The sequence below is a fragment of the Erinaceus europaeus genome, chromosome 16, assembly GCF_950295315.1.
Source record: "Erinaceus europaeus chromosome 16, mEriEur2.1, whole genome shotgun sequence".
NCBI lineage: Eukaryota > Metazoa > Chordata > Mammalia > Eulipotyphla > Erinaceidae > Erinaceus > Erinaceus europaeus.
In genome coordinates, this window is record NC_080177.1 from 13,411,382 (window position 1) to 13,435,762 (window position 24,381).

At 45.6% G+C, this 24,381-nt stretch overlaps 1 protein-coding gene across 2 annotated transcripts in view; it reads left to right on the forward strand.

The window, feature by feature from the left end:
- SORD (sorbitol dehydrogenase) overlaps nucleotides 1-23,101 on the forward strand; it is a 42,842-nt gene extending 19,741 nt beyond the window's left edge. The window contains exons 2-9 of one of the 2 annotated variants that reach the window (XM_007534123.3): nucleotides 195-228; nucleotides 4,684-4,848; nucleotides 6,400-6,559; nucleotides 10,178-10,296; nucleotides 13,585-13,650; nucleotides 15,128-15,303; nucleotides 20,906-21,027; nucleotides 22,389-23,101. In XM_007534123.3, the coding sequence (XP_007534185.1) occupies nucleotides 195-228; nucleotides 4,684-4,848; nucleotides 6,400-6,559; nucleotides 10,178-10,296; nucleotides 13,585-13,650; nucleotides 15,128-15,303; nucleotides 20,906-21,027; nucleotides 22,389-22,554 (1,008 nt within the window). In that variant the 3' untranslated portion in view covers nucleotides 22,555-23,101. The remainder of the gene's footprint in view (nucleotides 1-194; nucleotides 229-4,683; nucleotides 4,849-6,399; nucleotides 6,560-10,177; nucleotides 10,297-13,584; nucleotides 13,651-15,127; nucleotides 15,304-20,905; nucleotides 21,028-22,388) is intronic. The other variant, XM_060174560.1, reaches the window with a different exon arrangement.
- The last annotated feature ends 1,280 nt before the right edge of the window (nucleotides 23,102-24,381 follow it).

Consider the following 24,381-nt stretch of genomic DNA (forward strand, 5'->3'; position numbering starts at 1 on the left):
CAATTAGTCAGCACTTCTTGGTATATTTCCTCAGGTCCCCACCCAGCTGCATTATAGATAGGTCCTGTGGAAATTCTAAGAAAAAATACTAGAAGGAAACTCCACTTACATTTTAATAGAAAATCTTAAAAAAAATTAAAGTAATTGTACTTGCTGAATGATGTTTTTTTTTCTCCCTATTTTCTTCCCTTTAGGAGAACTACCCTATCCCTGAACCAGGCCCAAATGGTAGGTCCTGATTTCTGTTTCATTGCTGCTTGTTATTTACCCTGGAGATACTTGTGCTTGCTCCCTTACCTCTCTTTTCTACTGCTGAGTTACTTTGTCTCTGAGGTGCTTGTCTTTTGTTTACAGTATGGACAATGGTGGATTTCACTGACCTGTTACATGAAGCAAAAGAAATAGCAATGAAGCCAGGATCTTTGCCATACCAAACTGCTGACTTGTTCCAAAGAGCTTTTGACAAACTATGTTCAACTTATAGACCCGAGGCAGAGTCATTTACTTTTGGTTTGATAACAGTGTTAGGTTACGCTGTCCACTACACGCTCCGATCTAGGTTGGCAAATCATGAGTCATCCTTACCCCTAACACAGGCTTTTAAAAGGAATGAGTCTGTAGAACTTATCTTTTTTTTTAAAAGCTTTTATTTATTTATTAATGAGAAAGATAGGAGGAGAGAGAAAGAACCAGACATCACTCTGGTACACGTGCTGCCTCATGCTTGAGAGTCCAATGCTTCCTCCACTGCACCGCCTCCCAGACCACCAACTTAATATCTTAGTTAAGAATTACTGGCTTTGGAGGTCGGGTGGTAGCGCAATGGGTTAAGCGCACATGGTGCAAAGTGCAAGGACTGGCATAAGGATCCCGGTTCAAGCCTCTGGCTCCCCACCTGCAGGGGGGTTGCTTCACAAGTGGCAAAGCTGGTCTGTAGGTGTCTATCTTTCTCTCCTCCTCTCTGTCTTCCCCTCCTCTCTCCATTTCTCTCTGTCCTATCCAACAACATCAGTGGCAACAATAACAATAATGACAACAACAAGGGCTGTAACAAGGGCAACAAAAAATAAATAAAATAAAATAATTTAAAAAAAAAGAATTACTGGCTTCACTCCATAAAGATCTTTGGTCCATACTCCCAGAAGAATAAAGAATAGGGAAGCTTCCAATGGAGAGGATAAGATATGGAACTGTGGTGGTGGGAATTATATAGAATTGTACCCCCTTATCCCACAATCCTGTTGATCATTATTAAATCACTGATAATTTTTTTTTTTTAAAAAAAAAAGAATTGCTGTCTTAATTAGAAAAGGGAACATCCTGTCAGTAACCAGAACCTTCTGGTCTAGGGCTGTCTGGTACCTCCCTACTGCCCTAACCAGGTGCAGAAAGTGGGTGAACACACTGGGGCAGGGTTCCCAACACCTTTGCTCCACTCTTGGCCTCTCACTGTACTGACCAGCCTGCCAGGTCGAGCAGACCTGCACGTTTCCTAGGGCGGTGTCTGTCATGCCACAGTGTGATGGCTAGGACTGATCCTGTGACAGTTCTCCAGCCTCTCCCATCCCTGGGATCTGTGTCTTCAAAATCAGCCCCTGAACTTAGGCTAGGGGCCAGGGGCAGAGTGCAGCCAGCTCACTCCACACACAGCTCCCTTTTATCTGTCCTTCTAGAGTTGGGGATGTGCTCCTCAGCCTTGCCCCCCACCCCCCTCAGCCCAGAACTGTAGCTTTAGTGTGAGCATGAGATTGGAAGCAGGTTCCAGAGTTTTGCTACTCAAAGGCCAGTTTGATTTATGGTGATAAAAATACAGAAGTAGCCCTTTCTGTCAGTGTTTAACAAGTGATGTATATTTAGGGTTTAATTCATTGAGATAATCATGTTCAGAGCTGTGAAAGAGACACCTTACTGTGTTCTAAAAATTGGTATTGATTCCAGAACTGGCCCAACAAAGCCTGTCTTGGACTCAAAGCATCTTTATACTACTTCTCTCTCTGAAGCAAGAGTCTGTTCCCTCTTTCTGGTCTCTTGCCACCCTTGAACTGGAAGGGCAAATGATGGCAAATGATTCAGCTAGAGTTCTTGCAAGTCACATGGGCTCTCTTGTTACACATTTTTCATGTATAGAGAGGAAGGTCTGAGATGATCTTCCTAACTCAAATGGCTTTTCCCTACCTTTGATCTTAATAATTCGCCTGGCCATTTTGTACTCTGTACCCAAAACCAAGGACAAAAGAAAGTTCTACAGGCCGGTGGATTGCCCATGGTTTGTGGCAAGGTTAGTGGGCCAGACATTGGAATGCACAGCAGAGCTTTGGGTCTCTTTGTCTTTTGAAGATAGATCTTTTTCTCAGGGAGATACTTGTAACATGGTCATTTCGGTCAAAGTAGGCCAGTAAATCCTTTAGTACTTATTTCAGCAAAGGATTATTATTTTCAGCTTGGAAAACTGACAACAACAATACCATCAGATCTCCCTTTTATTCAAACCTGTGAAGGGGAAATGCCAGTTGAAATCTTTGAGCAAGGCTGCACTTTTAAAGAAAACATCATGTTTTAGGAACACAGACTAATAGTTCTCAAAGTGTTGATACACAACATTGGATTCTGCCAATCTCCCTCTCGTGAGTAGACAAGAACTGCCTGGAAACAGTTACCTCCAGAAAATAGTGTTTTTTTTTTGTTTTTTTGTTTCTCTCTCTCTCTCTCTCTTTTTTTTTTTTTTTTTTACCAGAGTATTGCTCGGCTCTGGCTTATGATAGTGTGGGGGATTGAGCCTGGGACTTGAGAGCCTCAGGCATAAAAGTCTCTTTGTATGACCATTGTGCTATACCCCTACCTTTTCTCCCCCTATTTTCTTAGCTGGTTAAAATATTTCTTCTTACAAATGATACCTTTTCTGTGCAGTGTATCCATCAAGATTCTTCAGAGCAACAGAAGAGAGAAAGTGATCTATCGTGTAGGTTTTCTCACACATGTATATACAGAAAGTGGGAGGAGATTTAAGGAAACGGCTCACACAACTGTGGGTCTGGCAAGTCTGAAAAGTGTTGGGATAAGCAGAAGGCTGGAAATCCTGGGGAACTTTCATACTATTGTCTTAAGAATTCCTTCTTCAGAAAACCTCAATCTATTCTTTTAAGACCTCCAACTGATTGGATGGGGCTTTCTTCTATAATATGGATAGTAATCTGCTTTAGTCAGTCAACTGATTTAAATGTGTGTTTGTTTTCACTGAGGAATTAATTGGCATATAATGTTATGTTAGTTTCAAGTGCACAAAATAATGATTTGATATTTGTATACATTGCAAAATACCAAATAAGTATAGCTAAAAATCTGTTATCATAATCATAATTTTTTCCCTTGTGATGAGAACTTTTTTCTTTTCTTTTTTTTTCTTTTTTTTTTTTTTTGCCTCCAGGGTTATCATTGAGGTGCCTGCAGTACAAATCCACTGCTCTTGGAGGCTATTTTTTCCTCTTTTGTTGTCCTTGTTGTTTATCATTATTGTTGCCCTTGTTGGATAGGACAGAGAGAAATGGAGAGAGGAGGGGAAGACAGAGAGGGGGAGAGAAAGACACCTGCAGACCTGCTTCACTGATTGTGAAGTGACCCCCCCCCCTACAGGTGGGGAGCTGGGGGCTGGAACCAGGATCCTTACGCTGGTTCTTGTGCTTTGCGCTTAACCTGTTGCACTACCACCTGGCCCCCTTGTGATGAGAACTTTAAAGACTGATCTACTGGGGACCAGATAGTGGCACATCCAGTTGAGTGCACATGATACAATGTATAAGGACCCGGGTTCAAGTGCCTGGTCCCCAGCTGCAGGGGGAAAGTTTTGTAAGAGGTGAAGCAGTGCTGCAAGTTCCTCTCCTCCTCTCTCTCCCTCTGTATTTCCCCCTTCCTTCTCAATTTCTCTCTGTCTCTGTCCAATAAAGAAAGGAAAAGAAAATATGAAAATAAAAAAGATTGATTTACTGTCTTCACGGCTTTCAAATATGCAGTGCAGTATGATTGATTATACTCAAACTCCATACAAAACCTCCCTGACTTTTAATTTTTAAACTTAAAGTTTGTACCTTTTCACTCAATTCACCCATTTTATCCATTTCTCCCACCATTTCACTCACTGCCAACCTCTGGCATCTGTCTGTCTGTCTATCTATCAATCTATCAGTCTATCATCAATCTATTTCTCATTTTTAAATTTTTATTTATGTACTAGATAGAGACAGAAAGAAATTGAGAGGGTAGGGGGAGATAGAGAGGGAAAGACACAGAGACACCTGAAGCCCTGCTTCACCACTCATGAAGCTTTCCCCCTGCAGGTGGGGACTGGGGATTTGAACCCGGATCCTTATGCACTGTAATGTGTGTACTTAACCAGGTGCGCCACCGCCTGGCCCCTCTATATCTCATTTTTATCCACCCATTGGCAGAGACTTAGATTACCCCTATATCTTTGCTATTGTGCATAAATGCTGCAGTCAACATGAAGATATTTAAGTGATCATCACATCTAGGAATTAATTACCTTCACAGAAACATCTAGTGTTTACCAAACACCGTAACCTAGTTGACACATAGACTCGTTAGACTTACGTCATTTGGGTTGACCTTTGACATCAAGTTCTCTCCCTTGTCTCCTTCATTTCTTTTCTCCCTCTCCTCTCTTACCAGAGGTGCTGCTAAAGATGCACTCCGTTGGAATCTGTGGTTCAGATGTTCACTACTGGCAACATGGTCGAATTGGGGATTTTATTGTGAAAAAGCCAATGGTGCTGGGCCATGAAGCTTCAGGAACTGTTGTGAAAGTGGGATCACTGGTCAAACACCTCAAACCAGGTCAGCAAAGTCCTTCAGCTAATGGATTCAGTCATTTATTTCTTTCATGTGACTATCTGTGTGTGCTTTCTCTGGGGCAGGCCCTCTGCAGGTGGTGCAGCAGTGAGCAATGGTAGCCTTGGTCCCCACATGCATGGATCTTGTGTCTTACAGGGGAAGGGATAGGGACAGGCCTGGGGAAAACAGGTAGTGACTTAGTTATAGCTGTGTTAGAGGCAGTGGAGGAGAACATGGCATGTGTTCAGGGTACTCTACCTAGACCTCTGTTGATTCATCCAACAAGTAAGAAATTAACTGGGGAAACATTCCCAGCACAGGAACCACAGACTGCCTCCACATGCCAAAAACAGGTCCTTGAGTACAGCTTTTGCTATTACTGGATGGCAGGGAAACCACCAATATTTACTTAATCATTCTCCCAGAGGGAGGAATTCTTAGCTGTGGCAGACAGAGGCTCTCCAACTCAGTGACTTTAATCCAAACTTCCCTGGCATAGCTGGCTATTGGCTTGAACTTTCCTCAGCTGGTGAAACCACTGCACAGCCTGAAGACAATGTCAAATCATTGGGAGATCAGAAGTGGGCAGTGCTGGCTTAAGGTGCCTTCTGGTGTTAGTTACAAGGCTGTGTGGACCCAGCTAAATGGACAAGACTCGACTAACTCTGAGGAAGCTAGATGGCCATCTGCTCACCATCCATGGGAATCTAGAAAGTTCCTAAAGCTGTGTATGGTGGTTCAAAAATGTTAGGTGCATAGCTTTGTATTTTATCATTGACTGTAAACCATTAATCCCTTATAAAGAAATTTTAAAAAATTAGATTAGAAAAAAAGCAGTAGTAGCTACTGATATACTCTGTTAGTCTCCAAGTTAATTAGATGCCTACTTATATATTGCATATTTAATTATTTGCTTCATTCTTGGAGCAACTCTATGAGACAAGCATTATTTTCCTCTTTAGCAATGGAAAAAGTCAAGCAGGGAGATTGCCCAGGGAGATGTATTGGTCAGGCTGAGGGTAGGGTGCCTGCCTTGGGCTTCTGACACTAGACCAAGTGTTCAGAACCACGGAGCTTCCCAGCATCAGGGGATTTGAGGATGGCTTTGTATTAGAGTTAGTGAAGAGGTCAGACGTGAAGAAGGCCAGAAGAAGAATTGAATAGTAACAATACACAGGAGGGAGTTGCACATCAGGATTGCTGGTATAAATGTGCTTCGCAGAGCAGAGGCTCTGTCAGGACGTTAATGTAGATGACAGAAAGAAAGTTCTACAACTATGATTTGCTACAACATTATATTACGATGATGTATTAAGAATGGGGGGGGGTAAATCTGAATAGTAGAAAACACCTTCTGATTAATCATAAAGAATCCTTAGTTCCAAAGTGAAAAAATCATCTTCAGTGGTGAAAGTGTGATTTAAGGAAAGTTCACTGCAGGTCCCCCGGAAGGTGTGTGCTTATTGGGTCAGACATCTGGCTTCCCCATCTGGTAAGTGCCTTGGAGCTTGTGTCCTTCACAGCATCTCTGCTCTGCTTGTGTTTCCCCTCCAGGTGACCGAGTTGCCATCGAGCCCGGTGCTCCCCGAGAAACGGATGAATTTTGTAAGATCGGCCGGTACAACCTGTCGCCATCTATCTTCTTCTGCGCCACGCCCCCGGATGATGGGAACCTCTGTCGCTTCTACAAGCACAACGCCGACTTCTGCTACAAGTCAGTGACCCTGCCCAGCCATGCCACCTGGCACCTTCCCCCTCCCTGCTTCTCTGTCCAGTTCCCTGTGGCGATTTCTTTATTCTTTTTTGCCCCCGATTCCAGATATGGGCATCACTCCACTCCTTGCAGGCCTATGGGAGGGAAGGTAGGCTGACCAGGGCCAGAACTGACTCTCAGTGCTTGGCTTTAGTCATTCTGTCTACCTCACCTAGAGCAACACTGGGAACCGGTTGGCAAAGTCACTCAGTCCTCTCCTGCCGTCTTAGTGATAACTCACTGTGATTCATCCTGCTGGCATCCACTGCAGCTACAAGAGAGAGAAGAGAAAACAGTAGTGACCTTGACCACCACAAACAAACAATAACTGCACTGACTGGGGTCTCCTAAGGAGATCTGATAGGCAGTGAGCATGAGCTTTTGGGACCCTGAACCTGCTGCTTCCTGACAAGTGACTTTGAGGAGATGGCTTGGTCTTCCTCCACCTCGCTTTCATTCAGTCACCTGAAGGTCATATAATGCAATGCGCGTGAAATCCTTGTACTGTGTGTCTGGCCTTGTGCTGCTAAGAGGTGCCCTACGTGCCTTATCTTGTGTGCCCTGCACGAGAATCCTGGTGGCAGGTACGGGCACTACATTCCTGTGCAAGGATGGATAGAGGCAGAAGGAGGCAAACGAACTCGGCACTGAGCGGAGTTGGGAGTCAGGCTGGGGCAGCTGTGGTTCTCAGACTCCTTCCCCATGCTCACAGCTTGCATGATAGCTTTGGGGTGACACGCTGTATCTGGTAGAAGCAGTATTCCACCCTTCCTGTAGGGGTGGATTGTCGGGGAGGGGGGCAGCTGCTGGTTACAGGGGCAGTAGGACAGATCAGAGTTTTCTCGTGTCCACTGGAGAGGAGTCCCAGGCCAGAAACCTTGTAATGAGATAAAGTCAATGTTTGAACCTGCTCCAGAAGCAAGCAGATTGTTTGAATAGAGTTCTTGGGTTTCTGAGCCAGCCCATTCTTTCCGAGCCCTTTCCAGTTCAATGCACCTAGCATAGTTCCTTTGGAACGCAGAACAGCCTTGTGGTCAAACTCAAGACTAACTGCTGCTCTCTGCCATTTACCAACACTGTGTTTGAGCAAGTTACTTAAACTTAGTGCTTGCCTATAAAATAGACATAATACTCGCATTAATAGAAAGGATATAATAAATGTAGCCTCAGCATGAAAGAGGCAAATGAACTCGGGCACATCATTGGCTGAATTCATGAGAAAGGCGTGTCAAGTACTCAGTCTGAGAACCAGTGCATAGTGGGTACTCAGTGCATGATGCCTTGCTGTGTCATGACCATGACCTTGTGACCTGGAAGTTGTTACGGGTTGGGCCTAAAGGCAACCTTGAGCTAAGGACTGTGGGCAGGGGCTGTAGGTAGCGGTGGGGGAGGGGTCTCCTGGTAGCCAATGGCAGTAGAAGGCTGAGGAGGGTCTCTGGGGAGACATGTAACCTCCCCTTCTCCTCTCCTTCTTGGCTGTTTTCCACGTGTGCCCCCTGCCCAGCCCTGCACCCAAGTCTTCTCTGGTTTCTCTACATGACAGTTCTGCTGTTGCCACCGCCTCTTTATTTTTCCTACCCACCTCGTTTTCTCTCCATCTTCCTCCTTCCCCCTTGGCTTCTTGAACATCTTTTACAACCCTTTGGCCTGTTCTCTGAACCCTGTTGTGAAAACCACCAAGTTGCCTTGTCATCCTTGGTATTTATAAAGTCAGGAAAGCAAGAAAGGTTAGGAGCCAGTAAGTCTGCCAAGGTCAATGCTGAGGAGCTGGGTCGCAGGATTCTGCCTGTTGTCGCTACTTCCCGTCGGGCTTGCTCTCCCACGAAGCAAAATCTGGCTGCATATGTGACGCTGAAGCATCTCCTTGTCAGTAGAACAATCTTCCAGATAAAGCACTCTCCTGTCTCGTTTCTCCTTGGTGCTCTTACTCCACAGAGAAGTCAGAGTGAAGGTCTTCGGAGCACCCAGTTACTGACCAAAGGTCACCCTCTGCTTAGAACCAACACAAACTAAACTGGGGAGACCCAGTCAGAGAAGATATGGCTCAGGGAGTCTTTGAGACAGCTGGAGGGTCTTCATAATTTCATTTCTGACTTTGCCCCCTGCCCTCTCCCCCCACGAGTTGATCTGGGGAAATGGGAGAAAGGTTGTGCAGATGCAAGGGGAGGGGTAAAAGGTGCCAGCCACACCAGCCACAGGTCTCCTTATTTGTTTTGTGGAGGACCACTTGGGAACTGCCAGGGAAAGATCCTAGAGGACGAGCCCATGGTTTGGCTGCCACCTTTAATTCTCTTGGCAACTTGTCACATTCCTGCATGGGAATGTTTTGGAGGCACTGAAAATGAGGAGGCAGCAGAAATTAGACAGCCGAGTGGTTGCGTGCCAGACTTACATGCTTGTGACCCTAGAAGTTCCAGGTTCAATCCCCGACACAATCATAAACCAGAGCTGAGTAGTGCTCTGGTTTTCTCTCTCTTTCCCTCTACTTTGGTGTCTCTCTATTGAAAATAAATTTTAAAAGGAGAAGGAGGAGAAGAAAAGAAAAAGAGGGAGGAGAAGAAAGGAAGAAATTGGATATCTACTCCAGAACTAATTCTACCAAGAGGTAGCTAACAGTTGGCCAGGCAAAAGAAGTAAAGTCCAAGAGGCCTGAGTTCAAGCCCTGCTTTCCCACTCACCAGCCTTGTGACCTTGGGCACCTCTCCCAAGGTCACTGAGCGTTAGTTTCCTCTTCTGCAGAAGAAAGGTGAAAAATAAAGCTCTTCCTGCCTGACAAAGTCATAGTGAGGATTAAGTGAGATAATGGGCAAGAAAGCTCTCTAATCTGTAAAGCCTTGTGCAAATGTTTGTTGACCCCATCAGTGGGCCGTTGATAGGGCCAGAAACACCTTCGGACTCTGAAGTGAAAACCAAGCAGCCCGTGCTGAAGATGACACAGCATTTAGTCAGCTGTACAGTGGCATGTCTTTTTCTCTTTGTAACCAGTCCCGGGACAAACACGCAGCCGCTACCATTAGATATTGTTCTTCCTGAATGTGTCATACAGGGAGTACAACCCCTACTTCAGTGTTTTGCAAAAGCTACTGATAGTCTGGACTGTTTGCTAAAGGGAAATGTGACAATTTCTAAATGTGAGAAGCAGCGGTGGTGCTGAAATGAGATTAAGTTAACCTCTTGTCTGAGACTTTTCATTAATGCTGGCAGCCACACCCACCCACCCCTCTTACTGGGTAGCCCATTTAAGAAAAGTACTCTCCGCACCCACTGATGGGATTTCTTCCAAGAAAACCATTTGCAGAGCAGGGAGGTAGGCAAGGGCTCCGGAACTAGAGACATCACTGGTTTCCAGTTCAAAATTTGTGAGCCCTTCGCTAACTTTGGAGCAAGTCATTAATCCTCTAAGTCTCGGTGTCCTCATCTGTCAAATGAGACTAAGAGTATTTGCCACAGAACTGTCCTGAGGATACATGGAAACTGCACCTCGCCCAGCACAGAAGCCCATGCTCAGTATACTTAGTTCTTTTACTGTCGGTATTATATCCCAGAGGGACTAACTACATGTGTTGAATGACTCCTCAGGCTTCCGGACAATGTCACCTTTGAAGAAGGGGCCCTGATTGAGCCACTGTCTGTGGGGATCTATGCCTGCCGACGAGCTGGGGTCACCCTGGGACACAGGGTCCTTGTGTGTGGAGCTGGTGAGAAATAGATGACACCCAGTTACAAGTTCACTAACGGGTTGTGAGGACCCTTCTGCCCAGTCTTATCCCCTCTCCCTAGGCTAAAGGTGGTCTTTGACGCTTTCTGTATCCAAGAGAATTACAATGCCCGATCCCTCGGTGACTAGAACTTTCCTAAATAAACTAAGACATGCAGATCTGATAGTAATTAATGCTATTTCCAGGCTGCACATATTCCTTTTGTTCACTAAGGAACGCCACTTGGAATTTATTTATTCATTTTAGGGCATATTCTTATTGTATCATTCTCTCCTGACTGTATCTTAACATTTTCTCTCTTGAAGAATTGTTTTATTTATGTCATGAAGGGGAGAGAAGTCAAAACAGGACTTTTGTATGTGCAGTACCGGGGATTGAACTTGGGACCACATGCTTGTAAATCCAGAGCTCTGCACAGTGTCCTGAGTTGCCCTCGTTGTGATTTAAATGCATTTAATTGTGGGGATGGAGCATAAATCTGACATGCAACCTTGCAGATATTACATGTAGTCTGATTGCCTTTATAGCAGTACTTATCACATTATACAATAGTACCATACTTTTGTCTATATTCATTTTTTGTTTGTTTTAGATAGGGACAGAAAGATAAGAGAGGCAGAGAGAGAAAGTGAAAGAGGCTACAGCGCCGAAGGTTTCCTTCAGTGCTGTGGGGGCCAGCCTTGAACCTGGGCCATGCACGTGGCAAAGCAGTGTACTATGCAAGTGAGCTAATTCACCAGCCCTTTCCAGATTTGTTATACTGTGCATTAGATCTCTGTGGTTCATTTAACCAGTTGTTATAAGCTTATACTACTAAGTATGGTGGCTGGGATTATGATTCAACACTTGACAGGAATCTAGGGAAATGTTTTTTTGTGGCCAAGGGGTGGGGAAGGTCACTTCTGGAACCGTCCAGTTTTGTCAGAGGAGGGGGCTCCTGGTGCATCTGGCAATGAGGTGGATTTGTCTGTGGTGAGTGGAACAGAGTTTAGTCCACTGGGAGCCAGTGCTCTGATCCCACTGGCTCCTCCTCTCACCCACTGCTTCCATTTACAGAGCAAGACCCTCAAGTCCCAGACAGATCCTTTTTATACTCTACCTGCCATTGGCCCAGGCAGCATGCCCTTACTCCTTGCGGTATAAGTGATTTCCTTTGTTTAAGTCAAAAACAGCACTGCAGGGCTTCCAAAGAGGGGGGTGTCAGGTGCAGAGTAGGCTTCCTTTAGTGAGCCAGTAAACTGCAGGACTGAGGTGACAGGTACTTTAAAAACCACACGATACCTTTTGACATAAAGAAGATAAATCATACATTCCACATGTGGGTGCATATGTGAGTACACACACACACACACACGCACACATACACACACAGTCCCATTACCCACCAACCTAAGAGATCCACTGTTAATGATTTTGGCATAGAATTTTTCTTTTCTTTTCCTTTCTTTTTAAATATTTGGCTTTTAAATTTTTTTAAAAATTATTTTTATTTCTTGAATAGAGAAAGCCAGAAATTGAGAGGAAGGGGGAGATAGAGAGGAAGAGAGACAGAAAGACACCTGCAGCCATGCTTAACCATTTGTGGAACTTTCCCCCATAGGAGGAGACCAGGGGTTCGAACCTGAGTCCTTGCACATTGTAATATGTTTGCTCAACCAGGTGTGCCACCACCCAGTCCCTTTCTTTTCTTTTAATGAGATTATGCTGAATATGCTTTTTTACTTGCTCTTCTAAAAAAAAAAAAATCAATATATTACGAATATTTCCCTATGACTATAGATGAAAAAATATGCCATTTTTCAAAGGACAGAATGAATGACAGAAACTGAGAGGGAAAGAGACAGAAAGCAAGGAACCACAGCAAGGAACCACAACACTGAAGCTTTCTTTAATTCAATGGGACTGGATTCAAGCCTTGGATAGCGTAGCAAAACAACACACTATCCAAGTGAGCTATTTTGATGACCCATGACATACATTTTCTTTTATTTTTAAACTTTATATATTTTATTTGATGGAACAAAGAAATTGAAAGGAAAGGGGGAGAGAGTGACGGAGAGAGACACCTGCAGCACTGCTACACCAAATGTGAAGTTTTTCAGCTGCCGGTGGAGACCAAGGGTTTGATCCTGAGTCCTCGTGCACTATAGTATGTGCGCTTAACCAGGCTCCTGGCTCCTATGACATAAATTTGAATCACTACATTGCATCCCACTGCAGTTCATTTAGCTAGTTGTCCCTTTGCCTCGGCTATTTCAGGTATTTTTTTCAGTGTCATACTTTATGGGGAAAATCACAAAATTATTTCCAAGGAGAGCATCCGAAAAGCAAACCCCCGAAGGTAGTCTGTATAGCCTCCTCTTGTGAATCCAATGAATAGTGTTGGAACTACAGTGCCACCTACCATGCAGATGTAATAGGAAACAGGTGCTCTCTGTGCTGATGCCTAACACCTGAGTATCTTGGAACTGGGCCTATACAGAACATTGCCCGGGGATGGGGGGGTTCTTAAGGCCACCTGAAAAAAGTCACCTCCTTGGGAAGGTGTGGTGGAGGTGTGGTCACCTCAATGGAGGTGGGGAACAGAGAGAAGAAAATGTCTCCATGCCTTCTGAGAATTCTTTCCTTTTTTTTTTTTTTTTTTAATCAGCTCTGGCTTATGTAGGGAATTGAACCTAGGACTTCAGAGCCTCAGACACTGTAATCTCTTTGCATAACCAGTATGCTGTCTATCCTCATCCCTGAGAATTCTTATTCACCAAATAACTATGTTTCCTGGAGCCCCCTGGTTCTTTGAGATTAGCTAGCCTCAAGCAGTAAGAGGAATGTTTCTAAGTTGTAGCTATGAAGGAACAGTGAGGACTCAGCAGAGAAACAGAGCTCATGTGGAGAACAATTCCTGGTGTGTTCATTTATTCAACAAACAAGTTGTTTTGTTTTGTTTGTTTCTTTGTTTATTGTCACTGGACTCAGGACTTTTCAAATACAGAGAGCCAGGGAAAGACTTTACAGCATCAAAACTTCCTCTAATGTGATGGGGGCCAAGCTCAAAGTTGGGTCATATGTATGGCCAAAAAGGCACACTACCCAGATAAGCTATTTTATTGACTTTCAATAAATAGTTCCTTGTGATCTTATTATGCGCTGGCACTGGGATAGATGTCAGACTACATAGAAGACATGGTTCTTGTCAAGGGCCTAGAGTGGAAGGTAAGGGTGGCTGATGTTTAGCATTTTGAAGCATCTTTTATTTCCTGCTTTCTTTAGGGCCAATTGGAATGGTCACTTTGCTTGTGGCCAAAGCAATGGGAGCAGCTCAAGTTGTAGTAACTGGTAAGAACTTTTTATTATTATTATTTCTCTGAGGGGAGAAAAACAACTGGTATATAATTTGAGGACATGAGGGATATTCTGGGCTTCTAATGGGATTCTCCTCTTATCTCCTGGGCTCTAAGGTTGATAAACCCCCTAAGGAAAAAGACTAAGATAGGGCTTTGGAGGACAATCTGACGTGAAACTTCTGGGAGAGAGTGGCTGCTGAGTGAGGACTCTGTGGGCCTAAGATACCCACACTGTCTCAATCCTTGGTACACTGACCAAGCCCAGGAGGCAAAGAGGTGAGGAAGAGAGAGAGAGAGAGAAGGAGAGAGACCGATAGATGTGGAGTTAGTGAGGTGGATGCTAAGTTTCTAAGGGATGTTTGTGTGAATTGAATGGTTTGGGTGAGAGCTATGGGTGTGTGCATGTGAGGAGAGGTGGTTTTGAGAGCATGTGTGGGAATGTGTGTGTGATCTGTGTGGTACACAAGGAAGTACATTGAGTGCAGAGGGTGTACGTGTGAAGAAAGCATCTGTGTAAGAGAGTATTTGTATGTGGGTAAAGTGAGATTTCTGAAGTATATGACTGAGTGTACAGTGATGTGAGAGTTGTATCTATAGAAGAGTGTATTTTGTGTAAAGAGAGAGGGAGGGAGGGAGAGAGGGAGAGGGCAAAGGAGAGGGAGAGGGAGAGGGTGAAGGAGAGAGAGAGAGAGAGGAATTGGGTGGTGGCACACCTGGTTGAGCACACATATTACCATGTCCCTGCCTGCAGGGGGAAGCTTCATGAACTATGAAGCACAGAGGTTTAGGCAGATCTCTCTCTCACCCCTCCCTCTCAATTTCTGTCTCTATCCAAAAATAAAAATAATATAAAATAATAAATCACATGTGCACTGGCAGTGTACCTTTTTTTTTTTTTTCTGCCTCCATGGTTATCGCAGGGACTTGGTGCCTGCACTAAGAATCCACTGCTCCTGGAGGCTATTTTTTCCTTTTTGTTGCCCTTGTTTATCATTGTTGTTGTTTTTATTATTGTTGTTGTTATTGCTGCCGTTGCTGTTAGACAGGACAGAGCGAAATGGAGAGAAGAGGGGAAGACAGAGAGGGAGAGAGAAAGACACCTGCAGACCTGCTTCACCACTTGCGAAGCGACCCCCCTGCAGGTGGGGAACCAGAAGCTCGAACTGGGATCCTTCCTCAGGTCCTTGTGCTTCGCACCATGTGCGTTTAGCCGGGTGCACTACTGCCCGGCACTGTACTTCTTTTATGAAAGTGTGTGTGTGTGTGTGTGTGTGTGTGTGTGGAGGGGGGGTTGATCTGTATTGTCTGTCTGGGAATGTGTGATACTACAGAGTAAACATACGCTGAACTAAGCAATGCCACCCACAACTCCATAGCTTTACCATCAGAACACTTCCCCTCCCATTTCATTTTCTCCCTCATCAGCCATCTCTTTTCTCAGTTTGAAAGAGACTTTTGTTCGGCTTTAGATCTGTCTGCCTCAAGGTTGTCTAGAGCTACAGAAGCCGGGGCTGATTTCATCATCCAGATATCCAAGGAGAGCCCACAGGAAGTCGCCAAGAAGGTGGAGGGCCTGCTAGGATGCAAACCGGAAGTCACCATCGAGTGCACAGGCGCAGAGTCCGCCATCCAGACGGGCATCTATGTGAGTGGCATGTGGGGAACCGAGGCTGCGGGCCATCTCTGGGGACGCCATGCAGGAGACTGAACCAGGTAGAAGCCAAGTCTCCTGGGTTCGGACTTTCCCAGCAGACTTGCTATCAGACTTCGAGAAAGACAGATAAGCTCTTCCTACCTTCATTTTCTTATCTTTCTTGCAAAGTGGTGACACCTGCCTGACACAATTATTAGATAACTGTGAGGGCAAGATGAGGTAAGAAAGTCTTAAACTCTGTAAATATCCCCACACCTTCGGGATGGGGGATTGCTATCACAATTACACCTGCCATCATAAATGTCATGCTTGCAGAGAAAGGATCAAAGGGAAAATCCGGGAACTGCGCAGTAGGGGAGGGTGGGAAATTCTTATCTTGTTTTACTGAGGAAAAACTGCGGCCTTTTCAGGGCCAAAAAGGGGGGGGGGCTTCAGAGCCACCGCTGGTGACCATTGTTCTCTTCCCAAACTAGCTACAGATAAGTTGTCAACACATAATCTACCCTCAACGCAGCCAGTCAACAATTTATGGGAAATTTGTGAGGTGGGGGCAGGAGTATTTAAAATAATATTCAGTAGATACTGAATGACATGCAGTAGTAATTTCAAAAAGTAAAACAACCAAACCAGATTTTCTTATGATAAAAGAAAAGCTTGTCATTTATTTGCTCATATGTCAATAAAATAGATCTGTCATCAGAAAAAAAAAAAAGAAAAGAAAAGAAAAAAAAAGAAAGGCAGGAGTAGGTAGGAGTGGCATTTGATGGGTCAAACTATGAGGGAAGAAGAGGGGGAAGAAAATCTCCCAGGTTGACAGCTGTACTAAGTGCTTGGGCCCTAGGCTAGGGTGTGTGTGTTGCCATGGACTTGTATATACATGAGTTCACTGTTTTGATGTGACTTTTTTCTTTTCTTTTTTTCTTTTGAGCAAGAAACAAAGACAGAGGTAAAGGAAGAAACACCATAGCACTGAAACTTCCTTCAGGACTGTAGTCCTCTCACATGGTACCTGGGACTCTAATCTGGGCCGTGTGAATCACTAGACAAACACCCTCCACACTGAACTATCACTCTGGCCCTAGTAGGTGCTTTATAAAACATCACAATGCCTGGTCTGCTCAGTGGTCCTAAAAGTTAGTCCTCATTTTCCACATGGTGTAGTGAGAAGCTAGGTAACTGGCCTCAAGCACAGTGCTCCAATGCCTGGGCTTCTCCCAGTCTGTCTGGCCACTTAGGAGGGGCAGGAAAGTAGGGGACAAGAATAGATGACAGGGCTGCTGTGGGAGGGACTAGCCCAGGGAGAACCCTGAGGTTGCCACCCTGACACTCCAGCCCCACCTCTAGACTGCTTCCCCACAGCAGCTTCAGCTTCCTCCTTCCTTTTGAGTCACAGTTGGTCACGTACGTACAAGGGTGCTGCATACCCCAGAAAGCATTCCAAGGAGAACCAACCCCACTAGCCATGTGGTGAGGCCCTCAGGCTTTCCTGCTAACAAGACTTCACGGCACGGGGTGAGGGTAGGGGAGCAAGGGAAGTAGGTGCCCAACTCCCAGCTGCAGCTGGGCAGTCTCTCTGGCAGAGATGTGGGTTGCCTTGTGGGAAGGGGTACAGGGAAACCAAAATACAGAGTGTGATGGGTTTCCATGTGACCTGCCCACCTCTGGTGTATGCCAGGCTTTGTGTCAGACACTGTGAGTGCTATGGCATGGGGCAGGCTGTGTCTGCTGTACTCACAGCATTGGCAGGTCAGAGAGGCAGCGGAACACCCAGCTTCCCAATGCCAGGCTTTGCATCCTCTTGGGCCCTGCCTGGAAACTGTCTGGGAATGACTGGCTTTATTGGTAATTGATGGTAGTGGCCTGGCACCAAGCTTCCTGAAGTAGGTGGGAAGATAGATGTGACCCAAGAGCCTCTGTAAGCCTGCAGGAGTCCCTCCTGAGTGGGGAGTGGAGCCATCACGCATGAAGGCTCTGCTGGTACTCACGTGGGGGGGTGACTCTCAGCCAGAAAGGTAAGCTACCAGTTCTCCCTCGCTAGCTCGAGGGCTCAACGATATAGACAAGAGACACCAGGGAGAATTCGAACACTCTCAATTTATTCAGGGGTGGGCTTGGATATATATAGAGAAACTTAAACAAAGAACATTTTTCAAATACGTCAGAAATTACAGGTTTCTTAAAGGTCAGCTTGCCCCTATGGTAGGGGCTGGTATGACAAGAATTGATGTGATACATAAAGGTCAAGACAATTATTCTCCATGATGCAGGCAACTGAATTATCCAGAGGTATTTGAGAGAAACATAGGGGTTAAACCAGCAGGGTGAGATAGAGAGAAGATAAATAAAGCTTGATGTAAATCATAGTTATCAAAAGCCATAAGGAAATACATTTTGAGGTTACTGTCTAGTGTTGAGGAGGTGTTTGATGGAGTATGTTCTCTTTTGTGATCAAAAGTGAGGTGAATGTGTGAACTCTGGGTGACTATGTGAACTTTGAATGAACCTTAAAGCAGGCAGCCATGTGGACTGCTGCTAGCAGGGAGAAACTGAGATCTCTGTGGGCTTGAGAGTCTAGTAAGGGGAAACTGAGTCTGGGAGACTTTTTCCCCTTTGCTCATCTCTGTGAGAGAGGCTAACAAGGGAGTGTCTTTTCCAGACCTCCATCCAAGGATGGGGGGAGTTTTCCCTAAGCTCTACCAAGCTTTCACATAGTCCCACAGGTCTCCACAGAATGCTTCAGTCAGCGGGCAGGTCCAGCAGAGACACCTTGTATCGACATACCTGAAATCACTTTCCTGCCACCTCATGACTCGATAATGTTTGTCAGGAGAGATGGCAAAAACTTAGCTCAAATAGATGGTATCACCTTTGTGACACCCCCAGAACAATGCCCAGCTGGTCTAAACATTCCTTTGCCTGTGGTCAGCAAGCTGCTGGCCTCCCAGAAACCATGTTGGTGGTGTGATACCTCGGCGTCCAAACTAGATGAAGAGGAAATGCCCATGGGGAAGCAGTTTATCTGGGATATTCTTCCATCAGGCATCTTCTGGGGTTCACTCACAATTCTTGGCCCTCTCCACTGTTTTTTCCCACTGGGGACAGCAACATTTTCCAGTTATGAGATAGTCTCTGGCTCAGTGATGGTATTTCTATCTTAGATGATTTATATGTAACTCTGCACTTCGGTTTGTTTTCGCACCAGGCCTCACATGATTTATCACTCTAGATGAACTTTTTTTTTCTTATAATCTGAGAGAGAGAGGGAGAGAGAAGGACAGAGGAAGAGAAAGATGGACAAAGGAGAAGCAACACCACAGCACTGCTGTACTACCCATGGAGCTTCTGCTAGTGCTATTTATGGTGTTCCTGTGTGGTGTTGGGGGCTCAAACTTGGGTCCTTGTACATACTAAGGTGCGCACTCTACTGGATAAGCTATCTCCCAACCCTGCACTTTAATGTTTTTAATTAGACAGTGCAAATGTTATACTGGAAAAGTACCCTATTTCAAGTCCCTGGACCCTACCTGCAGGGGGAAAAGCTTCATGAGTGGTAAAGCAGTGCTGCAGGTGTCTCTCCCTCTCAACCTCCCCCATCCCTCTTGGTTTCTGTCTCTATCAGATAAATACATTAAATATTTTAAAAATACATAAAATATGTTTTTAAATTATGCAGTGCTAGAGAATGAACTCAGGACCTCAATCAATGTGTGATACTGCTGAGTGGCTGCCCCTGCTCAACTTCCTCCCTCCCTCCCTCCCTTCCTTCCTTTGAACAGGGTGAAGTAGATAGAAAGGGAGGAGAGATACCACAGCATGGTTTCTCCATTCATGGAACTACCCCAGTGCCATCCTTGGTACTTCCAGGGCACAAACCTGTTGTTAATGTTTGGGGGCTCCAGCAGGCTGGGCTAGCTTCACGGCGGTAGACAGAGACAGAGACTCGGGGACACACAGCTGAGCTGAGAAGCTGCAGTTTAATCTTTATTCACGAGCGGGCAAATCACCACACCATGTGCTTCCCACGTTGGGTGCCATTTATTGTTAATGTTCGGGGTCTCCAGCAGGCCGGGCTAGCTTTGCGGTGGTAGAGAGAGACTCGAGGACACACGGCTGGGCTGAGAAGCTGCAGTTTAATCTTTATTCACGAGCGGGCAAATCACCACACCATGTGCTTCCCAACCATTCACCCCCCCCCCCCCCCCCCCCGCGGCTGCTGCTCGGACTCTGGGCGTCCTTAGCATAGGGGGCGGGGAGAAAGAGGGGCGCGAAACTAGCAAGGGCCAAACCAATTCTCCTGGCAGGGGGAGAGCGAGACCAAATCATTGTGAAGCATACAACACAAATCCTGGGGCTGAGCCATTATACCTCAGCTTCCTCTAAGAAAGATCTTTTTTTCTTCAAGTCTCAGAGACCATTGTGTGATAGCAGTTCATAAATGTGTTTTCTTTGGATGCCAGAAATCCAACTCAGGACCTCAAACATGTGAAGCAAGGGAGAATACTTTCTTTTTTAAAAAAATTTATTTATTTTCCCTTTTGTTGCCCTTGTTTTTTATTGTTGTTGTGGGAAAGGAACAGGTGCTGTGTGTGGAAGTGGCCGAAGTCAATAGTTGGAGCCGAAAGCTTTGAAAGGTGCTGGGGCACCTTGTTTGTAGAAGAAAGACTGACTGGGGCCCAGAGAACCTTGCCTGTTACCTGGGATATTTTTACAGTGTGTGGAGTAGAAGCAAGGAAGACCACTCCAGACCAAGGTCCAAATTAGAGAGTCTTTAATTCCTGGCCAGAAACTATCTCTCAGCGAGTTCCTGTTCAGAGAGCAGTCCTGAGCCTTCTTTTTTTTTTATTATTATTATCTTTATTTATTAGATAGAGGCAGCCAGAAATCAAGAGGGAAGGGGGACATAGGGAGGGAGAGAGACAGAGAGACACGTGCAACACTTCTTCACCACTCGCAAAGCTTTTCCCCCTGCAAGTGGGGACCAGGGGCTCGAACTTGGTTCCTTGTGCATTGTAACATATGTGTACTCAACCAGGTGCACCACCACCCGGCCCCCTGAGCCTTCTCATACATCTGGATATAAAGGCAAAAACTGCAATTGCAGCAAGCTGGTTACAGAAGCTAATATAGGCCATTGTTTTTAGAACCCTCATTGGGGACCCATCAAGCATCCCTACCCTCCACACCTTCTTTTCAGAGAAACCCACACCCGCTATACCCTCTTTCTTAAGGGTATTTCAGGAACACACTGTTTTAGTTGGGTAAGAATTTTCCTGGAACTGGCAGGGTCTCTGGGGATATCAAGATGCTTTCCCCAGGTCAAGCCTTCACAACAGCAGATGCCCCACTGTTCCAACCCTCCATTCATCAAGTACACTATTTCAGGACTAGAAGTAACATTTGCTCAACTGCTCTGTTGGGTCTGGTTTGCCTGTTGAAAGTCCCGCCACATAGAAGGATTCACAGGCTCTGGAACTTTGATGCCATCCGCAGACATTTGTGTGCCGACTGTGTTCTTTGTTGTTGTTGTTGTTTGTTTGTTAAGTGGGGAGCCTGCCTTTTCTTACCTTCCGGGTTTTTCTTACCTCCTCTTTAGGCCACTCGTTCTGGTGGGACCCTGGTGCTCGTGGGGATGGGCCCTGAGATGGTGTCTGTGCCCCTGGTGCATGCAGCCATCCGCGAGGTGGACATCAAGGGTGTGTTTCGCTATTGCAACACGTGAGTATGTTGTGAATGAATTGGGGTGGTGGGTAGCCAGCAAGACCAGGGCAGGCCCTACATGACCTCTGGGACCAAGAGTCCCTGCCTGTTTATTCATAAGGGTCAACCCCTGGCCATTTGGACTGCCATACAAAAGGGAAAAGACCATAAGAGGGCAGAGAAGCTGAAGGAGCGTAGGGGTTGAAAGCATGCTCTTCTGGACTGTCTTCTGGTCATCACCCATGCCCTGACTTTTCCATTTCCTTAAGGGGCCAGGTTTCTAGTTTGTTTTTTGCTTTTTTTTTTTTTATATTTTTATTTATAAAATGGAAACACTGATAAGAGGGGTACGACTCTGCACAATTCCCACCAGCAGAACACCGTATCCCCTCCTCTCCCCTGATGGTTCTCCTGTTCTTTAACCCTCTAGTTTTCTTTTCTTTTTTTGAATATTTATTTATTTATTCCCTTTTGTTGCCCTTGTTGTTTTATTGTTGTCGTCATTATTGTTGTTGTTATTGATGTCTTCGTTGTTGTGGTTATTATTGTTGTTATTACTGATGTTGTTGTTGGATAGGACAGAGAAATGGAGAGAGGAGGGGAAGACAGAGAGGGGGAGAGAAAGATAGACACCTGCAGACCTGCTTCACCACCTGTGAAGTGACTCCCCGGCAGGTGGGGAGTCAGGGGCTTGAACCGTCGAACCGGGATCCTTTACGCCAGTCCTTGTGCTTGGCTCCACCTGCGCTTAACCCGCTTCGCTACCACCTGACTCCCCTAGTTTTCTTTCTTTTTTAAATGGAGGTAGAGAAAGAAGGATGTAGCAAGAACTCTCACTCCATACTTCCCAATCCTGAGCCTCAGAAACCCTGGGAAATCAGAGGGCCTTCCTTCATCCCCACCCCTTGTTCTGCTGCTCCAACCTCACCCTGTCCTGTGCCCCTTACCCACCTTTATAATCTGTAGCCATTTCCTCAGCAGAGAGCCAAACTGAGTTGCTAAAGGATGTGACTGAATTTTCAGGGGCCACTTCCCTGGGGTTTATCTGCCCTTTCTCAGTGACTGCCGTATGCTTCTTCTTCTAGCGTTTGCCCTTCTTCCGTAGCCAGTCAACAGCGTCCTTCAAGTCTAGAAGGAATTCTAGACTTCATGGCAAGCACTACCAAGTAGAGGGTGGGGCTGATAGGTGTGAAGGAAGGGAATTTGGGACTAGACTGGTATTCCCACATTGCCAATCGAAGGATCGCTTCTACTGTTGCTGAACCTTACAGAACCACGGTGTTGTGAATAAAATGCCCCACTGACCTTGGCCAGGGTCATTCTGGGGACCCAACTCTTTCCTCCTGGAGGCTGAATGCTATGCTTGTGCTCTCTTTCAGGTGGCCCATGGCAATTGCAATGCTCGCCTCAAAGTCTGTGAATGTGAAGTCCTTAGTCACCCACAGGTTTCCTCTGGAGAAAGCTCTGGAGGCCTTTGAAACATCCAAAAAGGGGCTGGGGTTGAAAGTCATGCTCAAGTGTGACCCCAGCGACCAGAATCTCTGAAGCGCATTGGGCTCTGCCCCACCTCCACCTCCCACCCTTCCCGCATCTGGGGCTAAATGACTAGGTAGGGTAGACTTTGATGCAGAAGTTCATTTTGAGCAACAGGAATAATCAGTAATTCTTTACAAACAATCACACACAGAGAAGTTGGCCTACCCTGAAAACACAGTGGGGGGAATTTGGGGGAAATTTGTAGCTGGAATGAACCTGTTCATACTGAGCAAAGTTCAGCAAGTAGAACAGAGCTTTGCAGGTCCGTGCCAGGAACTCCCTTCTTCCTGGAATGCCTGAGATGAGTAAGGGAAGAAAGCTGCCTGTTGGGTTCCTGGTTCCACCTTGACTGTGGCCGAGGAGAGATAACTTCATGAGTAAAAACTAGGCCCAGAAGCTGACCTGCACAAAATCCTGCAACTCAGGGTCGATCTAGGATGGGGGTTTGTTGATGGTTTGAGTCTTATGTATTAGATTTGGCCGTAAAGGTAGAAAGTAAGGGACTGGCCTTACTTTTAAAGTCAATCAAACAAATAAATTTTCATGTGAAATGAAACCTGCTTGTCTTCCTTGGTTGTAGAAAGAGCAAACTTCTCAACACATTTTAAACATTGCCCCTTAAAGATCAGCAGGAGTAGATAGCATAATGGTTACGCAAAGAGACTCTCATGCCTGAGGCTCTGAGGTCCTAGGTTCAATCCCCTACATCATAAGCCAGAGCTGAGCAGTCCACTGGTAAAAAAACAAACAAACAAACAAACAAAAAACCAACTTTTCTTTAGCTCATGTGTAACTCACATTTGCAAGGTGAAGAACCACCAGCCAGTTAGCAAAAGTTCAAGGCCAGCACTGCAGGTGCCTTTTGTCAGCAGGTAACCAGGAGTCACCTACCTAAAGAGAGTGTTGAGGGGCACCAGGAAAGACCCTGAATCCTGCCTCTGACTAGCCTATGTCTGTCTTTCATACCCACAGGCTTAGTATCCACTTTTAGGCTCCAAGTCACTTGGAATTCTGAGACTTCCCCTTGATTCTAGGAACTGGAACCAGAAACCCTTTCTCCTCATAGCCAGTTAGGAGCCTTGGTACCTTCCTGTCTGTTTGAATGCTATTTCCGAAGGCATCTTATTTTAACTTTGGGCTTTTCCTGTATAATATTTGGGTCCAAACTACATGATGCCCATTTGTGAATTTGAGATTGTTAAGGTATAGAAGGTGCAGCGGCCCAGGTGGTGGTACAGTGGGTAGGACACACAAGGAAGACTGAGGCCCCAAGTTGGAGCCCTAGAACCATATATGACAGAGTGATGCTCTGGTTTTCTCTCTTGTAAATCGATTATTTTATTTATTTACTTATTGTCACTAGGTTATTGCACAGTGCCTGCATGACAAATCCACCACTCCTGGTGACCCTTTCCCCCTCCCCCTTTTCTTTTTATTTGATAGGACAGAGAGACATTGAGAAGGGAATGAGATAGAGAGAGGAAAAAAGAGATACCTGTAGCATTACTTCATTGCTTGTGAAGCTTCTCCCCTGCAGGTAGGGACCAGAGGTTTGTAATCAAGCCTCAGTGCCTGGTAATATGTGAGTTTAATTGGGCTCACCACTGCCTAGCCCCATAAATAAATTTTTTTAAAAATATTTTTATTATTTTTCCCTTTTGTTGCCCTTGCTATCATCATTGTTGTTATTGCTGTCGTTGTTGTTGGATAGGACAGAGAGAAATCTAGAGAAGAGGAGAAGACAGAGGGGGAGAGAAAGAGACACCTGCAGACCTGCTTCACTGCCTGTGAAGAGAACCCCCTGCAAGTGGGGAGCCGGGGACTCAAACCGGGATC